Consider the following 21,951-nt stretch of genomic DNA (forward strand, 5'->3'; position numbering starts at 1 on the left):
ACCGACCACACAAGTGCAACACTCACTCTATAGCTGAGTAGCGCGTCTCTCGGGGAATGAGCTGTCGACTAGCATTTGATACGGGATGAAGGGTGCCGTCGTATACCTGCACAAGGATTGCCCCGAGACCACTGCCAGATACGTCCGTACGGAGAATGCAATCCTTCGCTGAAATCCTTCGACTCAACCTCTTTGCGACGGCGAAAGGTGACGCTTGGAGAGCCGTTACAGGCTGGCGCTCTTGGTACCTTTTTAGCATGTTGATATGAAATAGCTTCGTGTGGCCGACGCCGAGCCAATAATGAACGTCCTTCTTGCCGGTAACAACAATGGGGCCTTTTTAATGCATAAGCAATTTGTTTTGCGCGCGGTTTCCGTGCGCGCGGTTTCCGTCGTGCAGCTGCCTCCGAGTGGTGCGCCTGTCATATTATAGTTTTTGCGACTTCTGCGCCTTCGCCAAGTTATCATACGCGAGTGGCAACGTCGCCTCATGCCTCACCCTTAAGTCAAGAACGTAGCCATAAGTGGTTACAGCGGATTCGCTTATTAAGGCGAAAGCATTTAATGGCTCATACTGTTGTTAGCAGCCGTGGCGGCAGTCTTGTCCGCCTTTCGGCGTCACTACGTAAAAAGAAACTGCGTCGAGGCTGGGAATAGAACCAGGGCCTTCGGCATTTGAAGTGGAGATGCTACCACTTCGCCACGAAGGCTCAAGGTTCGGGCATGAATAAAGGCCGATCTAGTGAATGCATGGGTTTCATAAATAATACAAAAGAAATAAAATAAAACAAAAATAAAAAGACCGCGAAAATACGAAAAAAAAGCAAAATTAAAAAGAAGGAAAAAACAAAATGAAAGTAATGAAAAATTAAAATCAATGAAGCAAGAAAAGAAACAAAAATAAAAATCAAAATGAAAAATAAATTGTGAAAAATACAAAAATAATAAAACAATAACAATAAGAAAAGAAACAAGGACAGAAAAAATAACATATCGAAAATAAAAATAACTAAAAAAAACAGGGCGCCAGGAAACGCTTTCACCTTGGAGCACATTAGAAAGCCAAAGTGCCCCCGGAATTTCTTTGACCCGCGGTCCAGAGCTTTTTGAGGATCGTCAACAGTCCTCGGACTTGTCGGCCGTATATTAACCAAACGGCGAAAACCCCAAGCTAGCCTGCGGTGCCTCCCGGTACGCGAAGAACAGAGGCGCGAGGCATCGGTCCCAAGCTTTGGGCTGTTCTTCAGTCATCTTACGAGGCATAGTTTTCAACGTCCCGTTAAATCACTCCGCCAGGCAATTGCACATAGGATGGTATGGTGGCGAAGACAGGTGCTTGATCGGGAGCATTTCATTAACTTCTCTCATCAACGCTGGCGAATACCTTCAGGCTCCATCACACAGAACCTCCCTTGGAAATCCAATCCGTGAAAACATTTCAAGAAGACCTTCTTCGACAGTGGCAGAGTCGACCGCAGGTAAAGGTATCGCGTCGGGATATCGTGTTGCAAAGTCTACCAACGTAAGGATATAGCGGTTTCCCCTGGATGAAGTAGGGTGCAGTGGTCCGATCAGGTCTACAGCTACTGGCTCAGAGTATCAACGAGTGGTGACAACACAGCGGGGCTCTCGCTACCTTCCCTTTAGGTGGAGTCCGCTGGCACCGTCGCAAGACTTTTCGGATATCTAGATATCCGCCTGCATTCCTGGCCAATAAAACTCGCTCATCACCTTTTCAGTGGTCTTGTGGATGCCCTGATGGCCGGAGAAAGCACTTTCATACGCAAGTGTAAAGACTTGATGGCGCAGGCTTATTGGTGCCACGGCCTGCTGGATTGTTTGTGCTGGAAAGCACTGGAAAGAACGGAATATAATTCCGTCTTGGAAGTGAAACGAAATGGCCGTGCTGTTCTTTCCAGGATACGTTTCGGCGACATTGTTCCGGCACACATCCAATGTTGCGTCCTCCTCTTGTTTCCTTCGGAACGTTGGTCTCGAAAACTCCAACGCGTCCCTGGACACGTCCCTGCACGCCATAGGAACCAATGCCGTCCCCAGCATGTCAGAGTCTTCAGTCTCCCCTATCCCTTGGGGAGAGACAGATGTCTCGATGACTTCGTCTGGTTGATGTAAAATGGGTCCTGGGCGCCTGGTAGATTTCCAATGATGACGTCATACAGTGGAGCTTTGAAACACCGAGCGATGGACTTGCCCGAAAAATATGGCGACGAGATGAGCACCTCCGCCTCTAGGACCCCCAGGCAGCTGCCATCCTAGAGGAGCAGAGTAGCTCTATCGTCTGTAAAAGCCGCTTCGAGAACCAGGTCCCTATGCACCACGATACTCTTGGTACAAGTATCCAGCAAAACAGCAACCGGCTGCCGGAACAGCTCGCCTTGCTGCACAGGCATGCTTACACTGAAGACGATTCGCCAGTAACCTGCATCCACACTGATGAGATCAGACCGCACTTCAACCGTAGAAATGGCAGGATGCACACAACAGGCCGGCGCCTCCTGGCGTCTTGCGCCTGCAAGACTGTACATCATGACCTTGCTTGCGACAGAACGTGCAGTATGGTTGTTTCGGCTGCGCCCGGTAGTTCGACGCTTTGTGTGCCGCCTTATCGCACAGAAAGCATCGGACATGTGATTTGGATCATGTAGACTGTCCTTCGTTTTGGGGATGCTTGGCTCCAACTTATCTTATAAAATGAACGAGGTAGTTTGCGACTGGGCCTCTAAAAAAGGATCAGCGGCAGCCACAATCTCGTCGACTGTCTTACAGTCGCGCTCGCGAATAAATATCGCAAGCCTCGCTTCGCAGTTGTTCAAAATTCTCCGGCAACAATTATGTCGCGAACCCGTCCAATCATTTTGACCCAACCATCGAAAAAACGACAGTCTCGTTGCGTACTGCCTACCTTTCTCGCCGTTGTGTGGCTTACTATGGCGAAAGTTTTCCCGGTACCCCTCCACCCTGAAACGGAATCGTTGCAAAACCGCTAGCTTAGTTTTTCTGTAATCTAGCGATCTACCGGCAATAACCTTCCGAAAAGACGAAGAGCTTCTCCTCCCAAGCATAGGCTCAACGCCGTGGCCCACTTGTCTTTCAGCCAATCCTTACCAGCGGCCAAAAAAGAAACCTATAAAATCGTGCCTAAATAGAAACCGCTACCAAAGCGATAACAGCCGACCTCGGCCTGTCGTGGACGCCAAATTTGTGAGGGCAAAGACTGCAGGCTAAATTTAGACGTTAAAATTCATGCGTTAAAAGTACAAGAAATAAATGAGGTGGCATTTAGAGGAAAGAAACTCTAATTTATGTACTAAAATTAAAAGAATCAACAAGAAAAATTAGGGAAAACAAAACACTCGCGAAAGGTACAGAAGAGAGCTGAAAGGGGAAAGGCACACACAAGTTTTTCTCTGAGACTGGTGGGTGGTTGGTGCGTCGAGCGAGGAGGTGCAGCTGGGCGTCGGCGCAGTCTTTATGATTTGGTCGATGCCCTAACGGAGACGTGGTGTGGACGGCAGTCTTCCCGGCGGCAGGCGTCAGCGTCACAGCGTTGACGCACGGTTGACGGGGCTGTCCACGGCGGCTTCAATGCTGCCGCAGGAAGTAATCACACCTGCGGGCTCCTGGAACGGCCCCCAGACCACGTATCCAGGGTAAGCAGCGGTGTCGACGGAGGCGGCCCGTGCTCAGAGGCTGCCGGGCAGGAATGGAACGGCGGCGCCTTTGTCTGGTGGCTCAGGCTCTCGACGACGGCTGTCCAGGTCTGGCAACCTGGCTGTCTGCGGATGAGGCTCAAGACTGGGAACTCGGGGAGCCAGCAGAACTAGTCCACGTCCGTCACCGACCACGCTCTTCCTCTTCTCCCCTCGCACGCTCTCTTGGCCAGGTATCCTTTGCACTTTTTTCCCTCTTCTTCCGCCACCCCGTGCGTCTTCTCTAGCCGCAGTGTAGCGCTGGCTCGTTACATATACAAACACAAAGACGTTCTTGAGAAACCTCCAAAAACTCAAACCAGGGCCGTTTTAGCACTTGATTTGAAACGTGTATTTGACACTTTCTTCCACTGCCGTATCCTGAGTTGCCTAGCCGGCGTCATCTGCGGTCCAAATACATACAACTACATCAGAGACTTCCTAACATCGATACAGACTGTCCTCAACCTGGGATCCTTCCGAACTGTGCCCATCAAACTTGGCCCGCGAGAAACACCGCAGGGGAGTCCTCTCACCCCTGCTGTTCAACCTGGCGATGAAGGACATACCATCCCAGCTTAAGGCAATCGAAGGCGTACAACATGCCATCTACGCAGATGACATCAGGATCTGGTGTCAGCAAGGACTCAGTCTGAAGGCGCAAAGACAAACAGAAGAGCGCGCTCCGAGAAAAAAAAGACGCGAGAAGTGGCGCCGCCCTGATCGCACTGGCGTTAACTGTGTTCGCAACAGAAGCGCTAGCCGCAGGAATAGATGAAGTGCTCGAAGTAATTGCAGAAACACAGAGAGCAGTGCGAGTAAGAAGCTAGGCCTGAAAAGCGTACGAAAGAGAACCCTCAGTAGAAGGCGGAAGAAGAGTCGAACCCGCGACAGGAAGGAAAGCAGCAGTCGCTTGCGAGAGAGAATTAAAAGCGTGACTGAAAGCTTGAGGGAAACCGTCCTGTTCCGATCTCACTGTGAAGGCCAAACCTGGAAGTCCAGGCGAAGTAGGCCTTATACTTGTGTGCTCCATGTATGTAAAGCTGGGTCAATGTATTGCCGAATTGCGATGCGTTGTTAGTGCATTTGGATCACTGCATTGTGTTATGTATGTGAAAATATCATTGTATTGAAGTGTGCATGTTGGCATCCGCCCTGAAGTTTGTGAGCGCATGCAGGTGCGCCCGAGTTTCGTGTTTTTTCAATATTTCTGCACAATATTCTTAAGGGATGTGGCAGCGGCGCATTTTTGAACAAAAACAAAAACAGCGCCTCACGGACGCTATCTAGCAAGCGCGCGTCGCAGAACTGGCGAGAAAGAAACTCCAGAGAGCTCCTAGCTTTGTGTGTGTTGCGGCCCTCGCCACCAGCGTTTGCCGGCACGGCGGCAATGAATTACATCAGCCCATGACGTCGAATCTTGTAGAAAGTCTGAGTCGTTTCTCTCTCGTCTCGCGCGTTGGCGGCGTCGCCGCGCCAGAAATATCTCGATGCTCTACAAAGCCAGTCTCAGCGCCAGACGAGATTGCACAGTCAATACTGTGTGTATTTGCGCGTAAGCCTTGGCGCGAGGAGCAAACAGTCGTGGAGCACGCCTATGTACGAAGGACAGGGCATGCTATTCCTGTAGGAAGGTGAGTGATTCTTCTGCTGGTCCACGGAACCCACTGAGCGGAGTTAAGGCGTCAAGGCGAGTCACGGGGCGTTTGCACGATACTGCGTAGCGATGCAATGGTGTGAAAAATGAGTACGGACGAGAGTCAGACTAACAGCACAGAGTCTAGTATAGATCGATTGGAGGGAACAGAAAGTGTGAGGGGAGCAGCGAAGGGGGGCAGGTAATGCCGCCGATTCAGATGCGGCAATGTGGTGGCTGCAGATGAAGTTCGATTTGAGGATAATCGCGCTGCTTATCGAGCGAGAAAGAACCCGGCCGTTGGATCTGCAAACCGGTTCGCCACAAGGCTCGCACGCGGTTGGACGGCAAACGCGCGATGATACACGGGCATATTTCGCTAAGCGCTTAAAGAGTTTACTGACCCAATTACGAAAGATCGAGAAGTACCGGCATGGCATGAGGGAATTGAGGGCATTTTTCGCTCCTGCAAGGTGCCTCAAAGGTTAAAAGCTATTTAAATTTGCCTCTTGTAAGCGGAAGAATCCCACACATTTTCTCGAATCTCTCTACCGAAGAGCTCAACAGATACGATCAGGTCTAAAAGGCCATTTTGATCGAGCTCCGTCTGTCCCCAGGGTACTACCTCAGGCAGTTCCGCAATGCCGTGCCTACACTAAACGAGACCTGGCAACACTTCGCGTCGCGAATCGCGAATTGAAAGCTACTATGCATTTTACATGTCGGCGTGAAGAATCTAAACACTCGAGGACCTCACTGCACTGAACGTGGCAGACAAAATGAAGCAGGCGCTAAGCACCGATGCATGCCTAAAAAATGGCAAGCGAGACGAAGCCTACAGTTGGTTAAAACCTCACGAAGTGGCGAAGCTAGCGTAGGCGTTCGAGGATTGTGAGCGAAAACCTTCAGGAAAGAAGCAAGCCTTCGCTGCCGAAAGCACCTCCAGGGTCCACCAACAATCCTATCCCCAAAAGTCCACGCCAGCTTCTCTGGAAAAGTCGCCTCCTTCGAAATCCGTGACATAATTCATTTGCAACGGCCCAGATTTTGAGCGGTCATGTCCGAAGAACCAGGAGCGGGCAGTACACAGCAAAAAAGCGTGAGCACGTTATCGCATTCCGATTATAACGTCGCTGACGGCTGTAGTGGCGGGGCTATGGATATTAACGAGCTGAGAGCTAAAGTTGAAGTTCAGTCCAGAATGGAGCCACCTAGGACAGAAGGACTTAATTCGCTAGAGTACGTTGACTTGAAATGCGCGCTACGTGGTTGTAGGAGATCTTATCGACACGGGCGCTGAAATCTCAGTGATTAAAGAGGGCACTACGCCTAGCAGCCTGACGGTGGAGGTAGACGACATCACGCTCGTTGCCGCTTTTGGTGCTAAAGTAACAGAGAAACTAGCTCGGGTGCCACTTGTCTTAGCAGCAGGTGACAGTCGGCAGGTCAGAGGAGCTGCACAGCTTCTATTGGCCGTAACGATGGAGCTGGCATCGAAAAACGCAGACTGCTTGCTCTGCACAGGGGCCTTTCATCTGCTTGAACGGACACAAAGCAGCGCTTGCGAAATATCCGACAATAGAAGTAAGGTGGTGAACACCTTAGATGCAGGCAGCTGAGAGGACGAAGAGACTCAGTCTCTGGCGAACATCGAGACAGATCTGAGGACAGAGGAGGTACTCGTAGCGGTAAAAGAGACACTCGCCCAGAAAACGAGGCAGCAACAGAATCGGGTATTGTGCGAGGCGCACCGATTGAATCCAACCCTGGCTGATGCTTTGCCGGTGACGGCTGGAACCAAAGAAAAGAGCTGCCATCAGCACTTCTGGTTTCCCAGGGCCCGTATAAGGCTCTTTTCAGTAGGTCTTCAGTGGCTGTCTTCAGTGGCTGTTTTCATGTGAGATGTGTCTGCCCGGTGCCGTGTTATCGGCCTTGCATGTGGTGACTATCTTTGTGTATCATGTAAAACGGAAACTCATTGTTTTTTTAATAGGTGCACTCTGGTCATTAGGGTAGTGTTAACGACGACCTTTAATTATGTTACTTATCGTATAAAACAACGAGTGAGGTTGTTGCAAAGATCTTAGAAGCGGCGTGTGAGGTCATCCAGCGCACCAACTGGTACGCGATTCTGTTGCTTGTTTTTTTATACACATGCTCTCCGAGCCAACTCGGCGTCCCGGCAGCAACAAACCCACCAGAATGCGGGTGATGAACGCGCGGGCCCGCGCGTTCATCACCCGCATTTTGGTGTGTTTGTTGCCGCGACTGAACTCGTACTTCGTGTGGAGCGAGCATGAGTGTACAACTGCTTTTGTCGGGTCTTGTTCTCTCATTGACATGGGAAGCGCCGTGTGCGTCTCCGCAGACAGCGCTTCGCCTTATTTAGCATACGGGGCTCCGGACGCCTTCGGCAAACCACACCCCATGCGCCTGTTAGGTGAATGGATTTGCGTTGCTTTTCTTTGCCGTACGACGGAGCCACTTGTCGTAAATTTTTGCTTTTCTGTGGGAATGTGTTTGCTAACAGTGGGGACCGGGGCTCAGACGCGTTGGCGCCCCAGCCCCGTCCGCGGTACATGCATTCCCCGAATCCGTGAGAAAGTGTCTTTGGGAATGTGGGAGCGCTGAACGAATAATTGTTTGTGTGGAAGAAACCAAGCGACGGCCGCGAGCTCTGAGCAGGTGGCAGTTGAGGTCGGAGCTCGGTAGGAGACGGACTTCCTGCTGCATGCTCGCTTAGGACAACCGGCTGTCCTAAGTCCAAGGGCGGCCCAGCTCAGTTATTATGTTCTATGCTGCTACCATCATTTTAACTGCACTGTACCCCTTTCAAGTGTTGAATTAAGTTTTCGCAGTTAATCCGGCCATTTCGAGAGGTTCATTGCGGCGAAGCAGTGAGGCGGTACCTACTAAGAAGAAAGAAGAAACTACAAGCAACAACGATTGAAGACGAAGAGAGAAGAAAAGAGCAAAGGACAACACAGGAAATTTTTACTCTACCCCTGTACGGCGGCAATCAGAGCGCCGGATTGGTGGTGGCTGATGTCGATATGTGCACCGCCGGAGCAGAATCGCATAGCCGCTGCCGTTCGCCACTGCGAACCGCCTGCCTATATAAATAGTTGATTCTCGGCCAGTTCTTTCTGAGCCAGGAGTGAGGCAACCGGTTCTAAGTCGGTCGTCTGCCGCTGCTGCTAAATGAGCTATTGTTGTTTTTCCTTTAGCACTGTGTTGCTTTGTTGGTGACTATAAATACATGTGTGCATATCCGCGTACTTGAATAGTGGAGTTTTGGATGAGTTTTTTTAGGGGTATTTTTTTATGATTGTTTTTTGCCGTGGCTTAGCATCGCTCTGTTGGTCATTATGACCAGCAATGAGAAGTGAATACTAATGGTATAATATGTTGGCATTCTCTGGTTAAGATTTGATTATCTTTATGGGAGGTGTCATTTAGATTGTGAGTGTAACTGTGTGTGGATGCGAGTCAATGTGAGTGGCTGTGAGTGAACGTTAGTCGTAAGTGAATGTGAGTGGTGGGTGGACTCGACCGAGAAGTTTGCCTCCGCGACGACGGTATCTGCTTAGCTATTTTCATGTTGTTGACAGATGAGCCAGGCGAATATTCACTGCCGAGTGCGCGCGCAGCAGCATAAGGCATCATGCCGGTGTCTTTGGATGCTCAAAGCAGAGGATTCTGCTGGCTTGGGAATAGCAACCTTTAGCTGCTGTTTCCTTTACTCGTGTGACATATCCTTGAACAGAACTTTGGAATATTGAAATATTAATGTCCCACTTTTTACAGCGCGCCGAGGATGCTCGTCAACTAGCCCGGGTGCGAGTTCGCGCTCAGCAGGACCAAGATGCCCGACGGTACAACCTGCGGAGACGGGCGGTCGAATATTTCCCAGGCGACCTTGTCTGGGTTTGGTCCCCAATCCGACGTCGCGGATTCAGCGACAAGCTCTTCCGTCGTTACTTCGGCCCCTACCAAGTCCTGCGGCGCATCGGCGATATCAACTATGAAGTCATGCCTCATCAAACCCCACGCTCACGACGCGACGCGCGCCCCGAGGTGGTCCACGTCGTTCGCCGGAAACCGTATCAAGCAAGGACACCGTCACAGGCCCTCTGATGCTGGTTCCCTTTTAGCATCGGGACGATGCTTTTCGAACGGGGGGGGGGGGGGTGGGGGGGGCGGGGCTAATGACGCTAGCGCTACTGAAGACGACGACGTGAGGACATTAAGAAAAAAGGACGAAGTTCGCCACCGTCGGACTCGGCCCCGGACGTTCTTGGGAGCCTTCCAAACCGCCTTGAGCGTTAGCGCGTCTTACACCGACGTGACAATATTGTAAGGTACTGGTATAGAAATATTGAAGGTAATGGTACCTTAGCACCGGGCGCTAAGTAGTATGTGCTGGAGATATAATTGGTTTCAGAATTCATGATCCTGGCGCAAGTGTTAACAGTATGGAGGATAGTATTAAAAAATGCCTGTACGTTGACATCGGTGCGCGTCGCCACTTCCCTCTTACGCGGCCCGACCGAGGCAGGTGGACATTGCACCTAGGGTCAGAAGTATTGGAAGCAGAAACCAACCAAGCAGGACACTAAGGATGTAGGTGGTGTGAAGACAGCGAGAGGCCAAATGACAACGGCGAGAGAAAGTTGCCACATGCTAACCGCAACGCGACGCCCTCAGTTCCCTTGCCTGTGGCTTGCCCTTGGCTCGTTTTTTTATACTTTTCCTCTTTTCATAGGCGATTTTCACTGTAATCAATTTACGTAAGTTGAAAATTATTATGACCTATCTTCATTTTCAAGTGAGGTATTCTGTGGTTCCTTGTTCACTACACATTTGTCTAAGCAGTATGCAGAGCGTTATGTTAAAATAGCGCGCACAAATCTGCCCGACTGGCAGTTATCGGTTCGCAAACTACTGATCGAAACAGCATCAGCGTTCACTTCATTTCAGAGTCACACATTCCGCGCCTGCACAAGTTTTGATCGGATACAGGTTCAGAGGAGGTTTGGTTTTTCTATCATTGCAGGAGACACACCAAAACGAGCAACCAATTTGTCGAGAAAGAAATTATTCGCGTGCGCCTGGAAGCTATCAACTGACTGTTATCGATAATTCCGAAAAACTGGCCCTGTCGTTGTGGTCTACATTAACTCAGTGGACTTTAAGACATCATTAGGAATGGAGCAGATCTAGAAGCCTGCGCATCTATCAAAAGAAATCATTTTTCAGCGTGATGTAGGGAAAGAAATACGTGATGTGGATAGGCGGCACATTGAAAAGAGTGATTTGATAAGAGGAACCGAGGCTTTTGTCACGCGGGAATTGGGGTCTTTGTTCTGTAAGTGACGACAAACGCAAATTTTATACCCTTGCAGTGAACTTCAAACCTTAAACCACCGAGGTGTTCACGTAACAGTACGGAGCTGATTCTCCGCTCGTGGTGATTCTATGCTTGGCTGAATTCAAGGTACTACGAGGAAGAGGTTGATCAGCAAATTTTTAAAACATTATGCTCCCATCTGCATGCAAGAATAAGATATATCGACATGTGTTTGAACAGAATTACGGCTCAAAGCCATGTTCTTCACTCGTGAAAAACGGCACGACGAAGATGCTGGTGCACCTGATGGATCAGCGAAGCTTGTCTGCCGAGATCATTTGCATCGAAATTCTTTGAATAGGCGTCTCGCGTAGTTCGGTTGATAAAAAAGTGGCTTCGCCGAGCAGGTAGTCCACCATTTGCTGCAAAATCGGAGAATCACAGACTAAACGGTCACTGACAGCTTCTTGGACTACACACTTCGGCAGTGTCTAGCAGTGATCGATAGAAAATGCTTGCGTGTGAAGTACTGACGCATTAGATTATCGTTACCTTGGGATGAGTCCTCTCCACCTTGTGATATTCCCCTAAATATTTGACCAGGAAATAAAGATAGGTATGACGCTAAGAGACCGCAAGCGGGCAAGTGGATGAGGGAACAAAGGCGGGTTAAGGTAATCCCATTCTAAATGAAGAGAAATAAATGGGCTTGGGCAGGACATGTAATGCGAAGCCAAGAAACAGTTCTTCCTAAGGGTAACGGAGTGGATTCTGAGAGAAGGGAAGGTACCAAGGGGCGGCAGAAAGCTATGTGAGCGGATAACAAGTTTGTGGGGGTACAGTGGCCGCAGCTGGCAAAGGAGCGGGTAATAGGACAGACATGGGAAAGGCCTTTGCCCTGCAGTATGCGCAGTCAGGTTCATGATGATGATGCTGAGGAGCAGAAACCTACATGCGTAGCGATTGCTGTTTATGAATGCACTAATTATTATCATGCAATCATTCCTTCAGCGAAAAAGTGCATGAACAAGAAACTTCCCGCTGAAAAAGTGCGATTGTCCAGGGCTTCTGGAGTAAAGTTTCACAGGTTCTTTATCTTCCTCACACCAGAAGTGCCCCGTCAGAGACGGTTGGTTTCAACTGGAAGGCTGAAGCTTCTTTCTTCGCACCAGGGGTGCCCCGTCAGAGACGGTCTCTCGATGAGTCGAGACGCAGGGATAAAAAAAAGGGAATAGCTGAAGATTTATATACAAATATTTACAGAATATGCAAGTTAGATACAACGGCAAAAGGACAAACAACAACAAAAGGCGGAACTGGCTAATACTAGGGGAGGTCCCTACTCGGCGTAGCCGAAGATCCGTAGCATCTCACCTTAGCGCAGAACCCCGCTCCCGGCTCTGGGGCCCAGTTTTAAAGCCCTAAAGGCCCGGCCCACATTCCGTAGCTTCCAATCATGTTGCGGCCTTAACATCATTGGTTCATCCAGGGCATGGCCAGCCCTCTAGCTTCCGTAAGGTAGAGCACTCTCTCCACCACAAAATAAAAACAAACACAAATAGACATTCGTGCCAGCACGTGCGCGAATCGGTACCGGGGGGGTAGGGTGGACACCCGTACTTCTTGGCGCGTTCGCGAGCGGCCGCGTTCCAAATAGGAGACGCTTCGCTTTGAGCGCCCCCAGCCGCGTTCCGATGACCCCGCGTACACTACCGATCCCTTACACGCCCTTCCCAAGATTCTACAAAGGGTTCAAATGCCACTTTTAGAATTACAGCAACAAGGGATCGGTCCAACTCATGAAATCGCAGCGAGGGCGACGTACATAGAGCAGTCACATATCGTGTCATCACAGGCAAACAAAACCTGACGCAAATGCACACGCGCACCAACAAAACAAGCGAAATGCACACATTCAAGTACGCGTTTCACACAATCAAATACATACAGTGGTATGCCTGGCGTGCGCCGTAACACGGCGTCCAAATTGGTGGGTTGCACCCAGTTCACCACCTCCAAGTACACACCCTCGTCCTGCTCGCGAACGAGCACACACACACACACACAGACACTCGCAACTGGAGCGTTCAGTAGCACTCGCACGACGTCCGTAAGTGGCCACGTGAGCCTCCTTAGTCGCACCGAGCGTCCCTGTGTGCGTTCCACCCACTACGCGTCTCAATCGACACGATTAACGCCTAACTGCCGCTCGGCTCATTAGGCTGGTGCCACAGCGGGGCGAGAGCTAGAAAGTAGGTGCCCTCCAGGATCAAAAACGTTGTGGTGCTCGATGGGTCCAAATCCCTGACCACGCGACGCCCTTGAGGGCCCGCTCTCTCCGGCGTTCCAGTACGGGCCGCGTCCTACGTACGGGGCATATCCCCTTCTCAGTCTAACCGCACCAGTGAGGCCGGTTTTACTACATTTGATCTGGCGTACTGCAGCACGGAACGCACTGTTCCAAGCGCCGACTTTCAGTGTGAAAGACACGCACCTGCCTCCTGTTACTCTCCCTCGCTTGGAGCCATTGGCACCCCTCCTGCACGAGCAAACTTCGAAATTGCCGCTCCCTGCTTGATCGGCGCTTGCCGACTTCGTGGCATCGTCCAACTCTGAGGCTCCATGAGCTCCCTCGCAGTCACCTGACCCGAGCTTGCCTTGCGGCAAGTCGCCACTCATTTCCTTGTCCTCGAAGGACCTGGTGGGACACACGTCGGGTGCGTTCAACAACTGCGCGGCACTCGGTCCGCTAGGCGCAACAGGCTCACCTCCGTTCTCTGCCTCGGATGAAAGGCACTTTCCATCGATAACGGTACGGGGCTCTTCATGCCCCATGCCCGACACAGTGTGGCGTTCCGGCAACGTTACACTTTCTCCTGTCACAAGCTCTCCGATCTGACGTCTGTCGTCGCTGGTCGTTTCACGCTGAACCAACTGTTCTTTTTCGCAGCTTGCTTGAGACTGCGCTTTTGAAATCGTCAGGCTCAATTCCAGCGTTCCTGAACTCGCGTCCGCGTCCCAGGTGTCATTTGGAGTAGAGCTAACCTGTGCAGCTGGATCGTCGGAGTGCGCATTCACCGCCTCTATTACCGCGACGCTGCGTTCCGTCACGATACTTTCTTCACGAGAGATTCCAGTTTCGCGGAAAGCTGGCTCTCTTTTTACTTCTGCCTGGCAGTTTTCTAGACCTGTGCTTGACAGTCATATGTCTTTGCCTTCCAGCATTGGCGGCCTCTCCACTCGGGACTCAGAGCAGTTCTCCCTGGCTAGTTGACTAGCTCTCCTAGACTCCTTGAGCTTAGCCAGTTCGAGCTCTAGCTGCTGGCGCCTTGCTTCCAACGCCTGCAAATCCGGAGGTTTTTCCTCGCATAGCGGCACCTTTCCTCCATTCACTTTTGCAAGCTCAGCCTGATAATAAGCTAAACGCGCCTTCGCCAATTCTACTCGGTACTTCACATCAAGTGAGGGCCGGCTTGGATAACTCTCCATCCCGCCTTCCGTACCCCTCAGCTGTCCTACCGGCTCGAACACAGGGCCGTGAACAATGCGACCAAGGAAACTCACGGTTTCGATGCGTCGATCCGCATTGCCAGCTCCTTGGCGTTGGAGTCCACCGCCACTTTCCCCAGACGCTGCGATGAGCTGTCGCACGCCGCTGGTCCGCCGCCTGTGACCGTCAAGTTATCGACGCGCTGCTTTTCTGGACCGTATGCAGTCCCGCGTCGCTGGACTACTGTCGTGGTCCTTGCGTCCTTGCCGCCGTCTCTCCGCAGGTCCTTTCTCGAACGCTGCTGTTGCCTGACCGTCGCCTTTCTCCCGCCTTCAATCTTCTTCCTGCGCCGTCTTCCGATGGCCGCAGGATCCTCGTCGACTGCGCCAGTAAATTTTCACAGGTTCTTCTTCTTCCTTCCTCGCACCAGAGGTGCCCCGTCAGAGACGGTTGGTTTCAACTGCAAGACTGAAGCTTCTTTCTTCGCACCAGGGGTGCCCCGTCAGAGACGGTCTCTCGATGAGTCGAGACGCAGGGATAAAAAAAGGGAATAACTGAAGATTTATATACAAATATTTACAGAATACACAAGTTAGATACAACGGCAAAAGGACAAACAACAAAAAGGCGGAACTGGCTAACACTAGGGGAGGCCCCTACTCGGCGTAGCCGAAGATGCGTAGCATCTCACCTTAGCGCAGAACCCCGCTCCCGGCTCTGGGGCCCAGTTTTAAAGCCCTAAAGGCCCGGCCCACATTCCGTAGCTTCCAATCATGTTGCGGCCTTAACATCATTGGTTCATTCAGGGCATGGCCAGCCCTCTAGCTTCCGTAAGGTAGAGCACTCTCTCCACCACAAAATAAAAACAAACACAAATAGACATTCGTGCCAGCACGTGCGCGAATCGGTACCGGGGGGGGGGTAGGGTGGACACCCGTACTTCTTGGCGCGTTCGCGAGCGGCCGCGTTCCAAATAGGAGACGCTTCGCTTTGAGCGCCCCCAGCCGCGTTCCGATGACCCCGCGTACACTACCGATCCCTTATATCTGGGTGCGGTGAAACTACCGCCGCGGTGAAACTTCAGTGCAGTGCTTGTCAGAACATACGGGTATTTACTCACTTGTCTTGGCTCACGAACAGATTCATGCGCACAGTGTAGCCCACCTTCTTCGGCAGAGGCGTTGGGAAATCAATCTCCTCGAAGCAATCTATAGTGTTCTGAAATTAAAAGCAAGTTTTCGGCGTTAGCAATCAGAACAATGAAGCCGCCACAATGGCGGAATGGGGAGCCTCCAGCCACCTCCGCTTCCTTCAAGGACGATGTTAAGAACCAACTAAATGGCCTAAAGCATAGTCACGCCGCCGCACACAATCAGCACACTGCCAGCAGAGGAAAAATGAACTCTGTTCGCCTTGTCTATCTTGTATCTTCCGTCCATTTCTAGGTTTCACCGAACACACTGAATGATCCAATAACTTCTGGTGGACGTGCAAACGAAGGTTAAAACAATTCATATCCCAAAACCAAACCAACTATCAGTGCACTTCTACAGCCCTATTAATACAATACGCTTTCACAGCAAACGGAACTAATAGCCGGCTCTAATTAACCTGCCTACGCAGGCACAGAGCGGCTGACCGAATTGCTTCCTTCGTCTGCCTCACTCCCGAAGTCACCTCGAAGTGATTTTTGGCACAGAAATTAATTTTGGTCACGGCCGGTGTGGGTGTACGATGCTCGCATTCGTATGGCCTTCACAGTGGTTTCCAGCTATGTTATGGCACTGTTTTCCCAGAAATGAGGTTACCATGGCAGGTAAAGCTGCGGGGCAGGTAGATATGTCTACTCGGGGGGTACTTCTTCTGCAGCTACTATTTTAAAGTGAAAGCATTACTACTCCCATCACAATAGAAGCCAGCGGCGTGTGGTGTTAGTCCGTGGAGTCACTCATGTTACAGAAAATCCTAGCGATGGCGCGCAAATTAACGCCTTCATCAAGCGGCAGTTTGACACACACAGCAAACCGAGCGCCGCAACTTTAGACCGCCTTGTACATTCGCATACATTCTTGCCACTGGCCTACCTACATGTGGAGCCAGCTTTCCATACATTCGCTCCAAATCTTTGAAGCAAACTTCTGTCGTGCCTCGTTCCGTGTGATATCTAACGATTTATGATTGCATGTAGCTTACATGGGCTAGCAAGATGAAGGAGAACTTGCACCAGGTATTCGAATTCACGTCATATGTAGCTTCAGTTACAGGCCTTTCCAGACTCTTTACCCCATCTCTTAAGGCACAGTTGAGGTGTCCACTGAGATGAGAGACACCTACTAACTATCATATCAAAATTGTTATGGAACCATTCCTCGTACAGCGTTGCGAGGGGTGTCGTGCGCGCGCGTATTCCTATTTGAGGGGGTAGGGTGTGCGGGAGTGGGTGCGAGTGCACCCAGGGACAGTAACGCTTTGGCATTCCCACTCGTAAGCAGCCTTAGGTGTCTGTGCCGAATTTTCCTGCTCTCCTAGCTTGCATAGTGACGAGAACTGGCACCTCTGAAGTCATTCCATAAATTTAGCCTGGCATTCACATGCTCGCGCTAGGCCGGCAAAATCGTGAACCATGGTTAATACATTTTAAGCAATTTACTCTGAGTGGGGTCCAGATGGCGAGTCTAGCCCGCGTTAAGAGGCGGATTGATCATCCCGGGTAGAGTCCAGAAGCGTGCCTTGGCCTGCATTCCTATGCCTCTGTGACGTCACTGTCCTTTTCAGGAAAATTTAATCGCTGTGACAGCCCACCAGTGCACTACACACAGCTTCTGCGCACGTTCTCCGTCATTGCCTTGCCAGTCCAGTGAATTGGGGTATTTTTGTTGTTGCTCTCTTTCTACCGCAACGTCGAGGCAGGTATCCGCCTGCGTGGGTCTTCTCTTCACTACCAACAACAGTAATCCGCCAAGACACGCCCGTCAGCTTTTTGTTTCTAGCATTAAGAAGGATTTTTCATTCAGCATCTACTGAAAACGCCTAATTGGTTTATGGTGAAGTGATTCATTCCACAAACTTATTCCAAACTTGGAATGCCTGACCGTTTAGCACTGAGGCAATTAATATACGTATATAGAGACATCATTTTCTTCAGGTAAAATGATATTTGGCCAGTTTTAATTTATCAAGTCAATCCTGCAGATCTGAATTCTGCAATGGCGAGACGTGATCCCACTGAGCTTACATAAGCGTCTAAACCTGTCGTTCTCCCGGGTTGTGCTTCACCGACTGCAAGGTTCCACCCTGAAGCATCTGTCTCCGTTTGGCCATTGAGGAAGAAAGGAAACATACGTCAGTTATGCTTAGATTGTACTAGCCAAGACAGGCATTCACCGCACATCTATGAACAAAGTCCTTGTTTTGCCTTAAGCGTTGTGCATGCGGCGTTGAAGTACCACACAAATTTGCATGGAGGCAGAATTTATGTGTAAAAGAATGGTCAACTGCAAAGATTATTGTTTCAACTGAGCAACCAAATTTCACCGCCTGGCAAAAAGTTTCCGGAAATCCGTATTTCCGGAGATAAAAGGTTCGGCTAGTTGGCGGTTGGTCATTCTAAGACAGCGCAAAAAAGACATGGACAAAAGAAAGAGACGTACAAACGGGCGCTGTATTACCATTTTAAAAGCCACCCTATAAAGTCATATGTTAATGAAGAAAATTCATATCGACAATTAAGACGCCGTTTATAAAAAACTGGACAAAAAACTGAAGCCACGTATACAAGTAATGAAAATGCTTCTTCATATGCTCCATTTCTGGACCGTTGGTGTTTTTCATTTTGTGAGACACTTGACGGGGCATGCAAGGTCCGTCTTAAGAGTATAACGCAACAGCAGGAAGGGGTCCCTCTGCGGCTGCGGTCTTCTTTGCGCTTCGTTTGGCTGATACGAATACTGTTCTTTCTTTACCCATCTCAACCATAAACAACCTGACTACGCCCAGTGCAGCACAAAGGCCTCGGCTATGTCTCTCCAATTAACCGTGTATTTTTCCAGCTTCGGCCATGGCATCCCCTGAAACTTCTTAATCTCGGCCACCCACTTAGCCCCTGCTACACGTCCCTTCTCTTAGAATTCACTCTGCTACCCTTAGCGACCAGAGGTTATCTTGCCTTCGCATTACATGCCCTGCCCAAGCCCATTTCTTCTTTTTCTTTTCGACCAGGATGTCTCACCCATTCTGCCTGATTCTGGTTTATAACCAATACACCTATCATTTTCTTTCACAGCTGGATGGGTAGTCCTCAACATGAGCTGAACTCTTTTTGATTAGCTTTTATACTCCTGCCCCGTATGAGAGTACCCGTGAGATACAGCTGTTGTATACTTTTCTACTGAGGGATATTCGTAAACTACCAATCATGACCTGATAGAAGCTGCCATATGCGCCTCATATAATTCTTATTCTTCGAGTTATTTCCCTCTCATGATCCGGATCAGCGGATCTCTTGCGAGAGTGTCAAATATTACTTTCGTTTTCTTCATTTTACGTTTTAGACCTACCATTCCGCTTTTCTTGTCTAACTCAGTCATCATGGTTTGCAGTTCCTATCCTGACTGACTTAGCAAGTAATGTGATCAGCGAACCGCAAATTACTTGTCTTTCAATAACTCCTAGTCTAGGCACAGTTACAACTCCTGTAAAAAGGCAGTGAAACAAATCAAAACCAACTGATTAGCATTGGCGAGATCGTGTCTGTTTGCCTGACACCTTTTCATGTTGGAATTTTAAGGCTGACTTTATGCAGGACTATATTAGCTGTGCAGTCGTTGTAGGTATTGCCACGAATCTTTGTAGTGTTTCTTCATTCTTCAAAATTTCCGGCACGCCAATTTTGTTGTGTAATCGTCGCGGCTAGAGCGATAGCGGAGGCGCGACGATCGCGAGGCATAAGACTATGCGGTGATTACAAGACCACCCTGAATCCTTGTCTTAAACCTGACCGGTACCCACTGCCGAGAGTCGATGAGTTGTTTGCGGCGCTCGCAGGGGGCCAAGAATTTTCTAAGATTGATCTCAACAGAGACTATCATCAGGTGGTGGTGTCAGAGTCGTCAAGAGAGTACTTCACACTAAATACCCATAAAGGACTTTTCGCGGTAAACAGGCTACCGTTTGGGGTTTCATCGGCACAATCCATTTTCCAAAGAGTTATGGACACAATGCTGAAAGACCTGAAAGGCGTCAGCTGTAATTTGGATGACGTTCTCATCACTGGAAGGACGGCAGACGAGCATTTTGCAAATCTGGAAGCTGTCCTAAAGCGGTTGACGGAGCGCGGGGTTCGAGTAAAGAAAGAAAAGTGTTCGTTCTTTCAAAAAGAACTGCGCTATCTTGGTCATGTTGGTCTTGGCCAGAAAAGATAGAAGCCTTGACGAAAGCTCCCGCGCCCACAAGCAAGCAGCAGCTGCAGTCGTTTCTGGGCGTCGTCAATTACTACGGGAAGTTCGTTCCACGATTGTCTACTCCAGCCAGTCATCTTTACTAACTGCTGCGTCGCGATCATCCATGGCGCTGGGATGCATTGTGCCAAGCCGCATTAGAGGAAGTCAAAAATGCGTTGGCGTCATCCGCGATACCGGCGCATTACGACCCTGATAAGCCTTTGCAAGTGGATTGTGACGCTTCCCAGTACGGCGTGGGTGCAGTACTTTCTCATGTTGCGGACGATGGAAGCCCTCGCCCGGTCGCTTATGCGTCGCGCACATTAAATGAAGCTGAGAAAAAGTACAGTCAGCTGGAAAAGGAAGCACTTGCCATCATTTTTGCAGTCAAAAAGTTTCATTTCTACATCTGTGGAAGATGTTTCACATTGATCACGGATCACAAGCCGTTACAAACCATCCTGGGGCAGAAAACAGGCATTCCACGGATCGCGGCAGCACGCTTGCAGCGATGGGCCGTCACTTTGTCTGCTTACAAGTACTTGCTCGTGTACAAAAAGTCCAGTGACAACGCAGAGGCAGATTTTTTTTCAAGGTTCCCTCTCCAGGACCAGCAAGACGGTACGTCCGAAGGCGAGGAATCATTTTATGCATTGCGCCTGGAGTCGATGCCCCTATCCGCCAAAGAGATTGCGCGTGCCACATCACGTGATCCGATGCTTAGTAAGGTGCTCCAGTTTACTAGTACAGGTTGGCCATCGTACCTGCGAGATGCAAGCCTAAAGCAATTTTTCGACAGAGGTTTGCAGATCAGCGTGTGTCAAGGGTGCCTCATGTATGGCATGAGGGTTGTTATCCCGTCTACACTTCGAGAGTCTGTTCTCGACGAACTGCACCAAGGTCATCCTGGAATCGTGCGGAGCAAGGAAATGGCTCGCAGCTACGTCTGGTGGCCGTCAATTGATGCAGATTTGGAAACAATGGTACGAAGTTGTCAAGCGTGCCAGCAACAACGTAATGATCCATGTAAGGCACCTCTGCATCCTTGGGCATGGCCTACAGCACCATGGCGGTGAATTCACCTGGACTTCGCGGGGCCTTTTGGAGGAACCACATTTCTAGTGGTAGTAGATGCCCACTCGAAGTGGCCAGAGGTGTTCGCCATGCGCAGCACAACGTCCGAACGTACTGTTGCTTGCTTGCGTGAACTTTTCAGCAGATTCGGATTGCCAGAGACGGTAGTGTCCGACAATGGGCCACAACTGGTGTACGAAGAGTTCAAGGCATTCATGCGGGACATCGGGGCCAGACATGTCGTGAGCGCCCCTTACCACCCAAGCACAAATGGTCTGGCTGAACGTTTTGTGCAAACGTTGAAGTCGGCTCTGCGCAAGTCCCCTCCTGTTGAATCTGTCGAAGTGACACTTCATAAATTTTTGTTGGCATACCGAAATACGCCTCATCCTACGACAGGAGAGGCACCAGCTAACCTCTTGATGGGTAGAAGATTGTGTACTAAGCTGGATGCAATCAAACCGACGGTGGAGGGGAAGGTGATGCGCAGTCAGTTCACCAAAATGCAACAAAGGAAAAGCAGCAGGACTGTTTTTGCATTAATGACAGTGTTTTAGTTCGCAATTACAGAGGCTCGCCGAAGTGGGTTCGTGGAACTGTCCTCAAGAAAACTGGACAAGTCTCCTACAAAGTCCTGGTGAGCACGCCCCGAGGCAAGTTCATCTGGCGTCGGCACCTCGACCAACTGCTGGGTAACACAAGCCCTAAGGTGACCCCAGGGTCATCCGACGTAGACAACGTGGAGGGGTTCCTGCTTTTCCCTCCAAACCAAACAGGTGACCAGTCAGCATCAGAAGAGCCGGTGCCCTTGCAGCCTCCCGAGGTCCATCCGGCGCCCGCTCCTACATCCGAGACGTCGGCTCTTGGAAGGCGCTACCCGTCAGGAAATCGCCGTCCACCCGAGCGATACGAAGCTGGCTTTTAACTATTGTATAAGGATACAATTGCACCCTCTAAATAAAAGGGGAGGAGTTTTGTGTAATCGTCGCGGCTAGAGCGGTAGCGGCGGCGCGACGATTGCGAGAGCTGGCTATGAGATAAGCCGCGCTGTTCGGCCACCGGGCATTCCACTACGAGCTGTGATGGAATAAACCACGTTCGGTTTTCCACGCACCTGGCCTTCGTCTGCTGTCCCCGACAAAACACGACAAATTTATTGATTTGTTTGTGATGCAGGACGCGAGCAGAGTTATCTCAATTTTGACTTAAGCGCATGTAATAGAAAACAGACGCCTGAAATTTGTTTCTCCTCC

General features: G+C 50.2%; 1 protein-coding gene across 1 annotated transcript in view; it reads right to left on the bottom strand.

The window, feature by feature from the left end:
- The window catches only part of LOC149337285 (uncharacterized), a 193,414-nt gene that overhangs the window by 151,496 nt on the left and 19,967 nt on the right, over nucleotides 1-21,951 (bottom strand). The window contains exon 2 of the mRNA XM_089554376.1: nucleotides 15,307-15,404. Coding sequence (XP_089410502.1) covers nucleotides 15,307-15,404 — 98 coding nt within the window. The remainder of the gene's footprint in view (nucleotides 1-15,306; nucleotides 15,405-21,951) is intronic.

The sequence above is a fragment of the Amblyomma mixtum genome, chromosome 7, assembly GCF_055824585.1.
Source record: "Amblyomma mixtum isolate Tamu chromosome 7, ASM5582458v1, whole genome shotgun sequence".
Lineage (NCBI taxonomy): Eukaryota > Metazoa > Arthropoda > Arachnida > Ixodida > Ixodidae > Amblyomma > Amblyomma mixtum.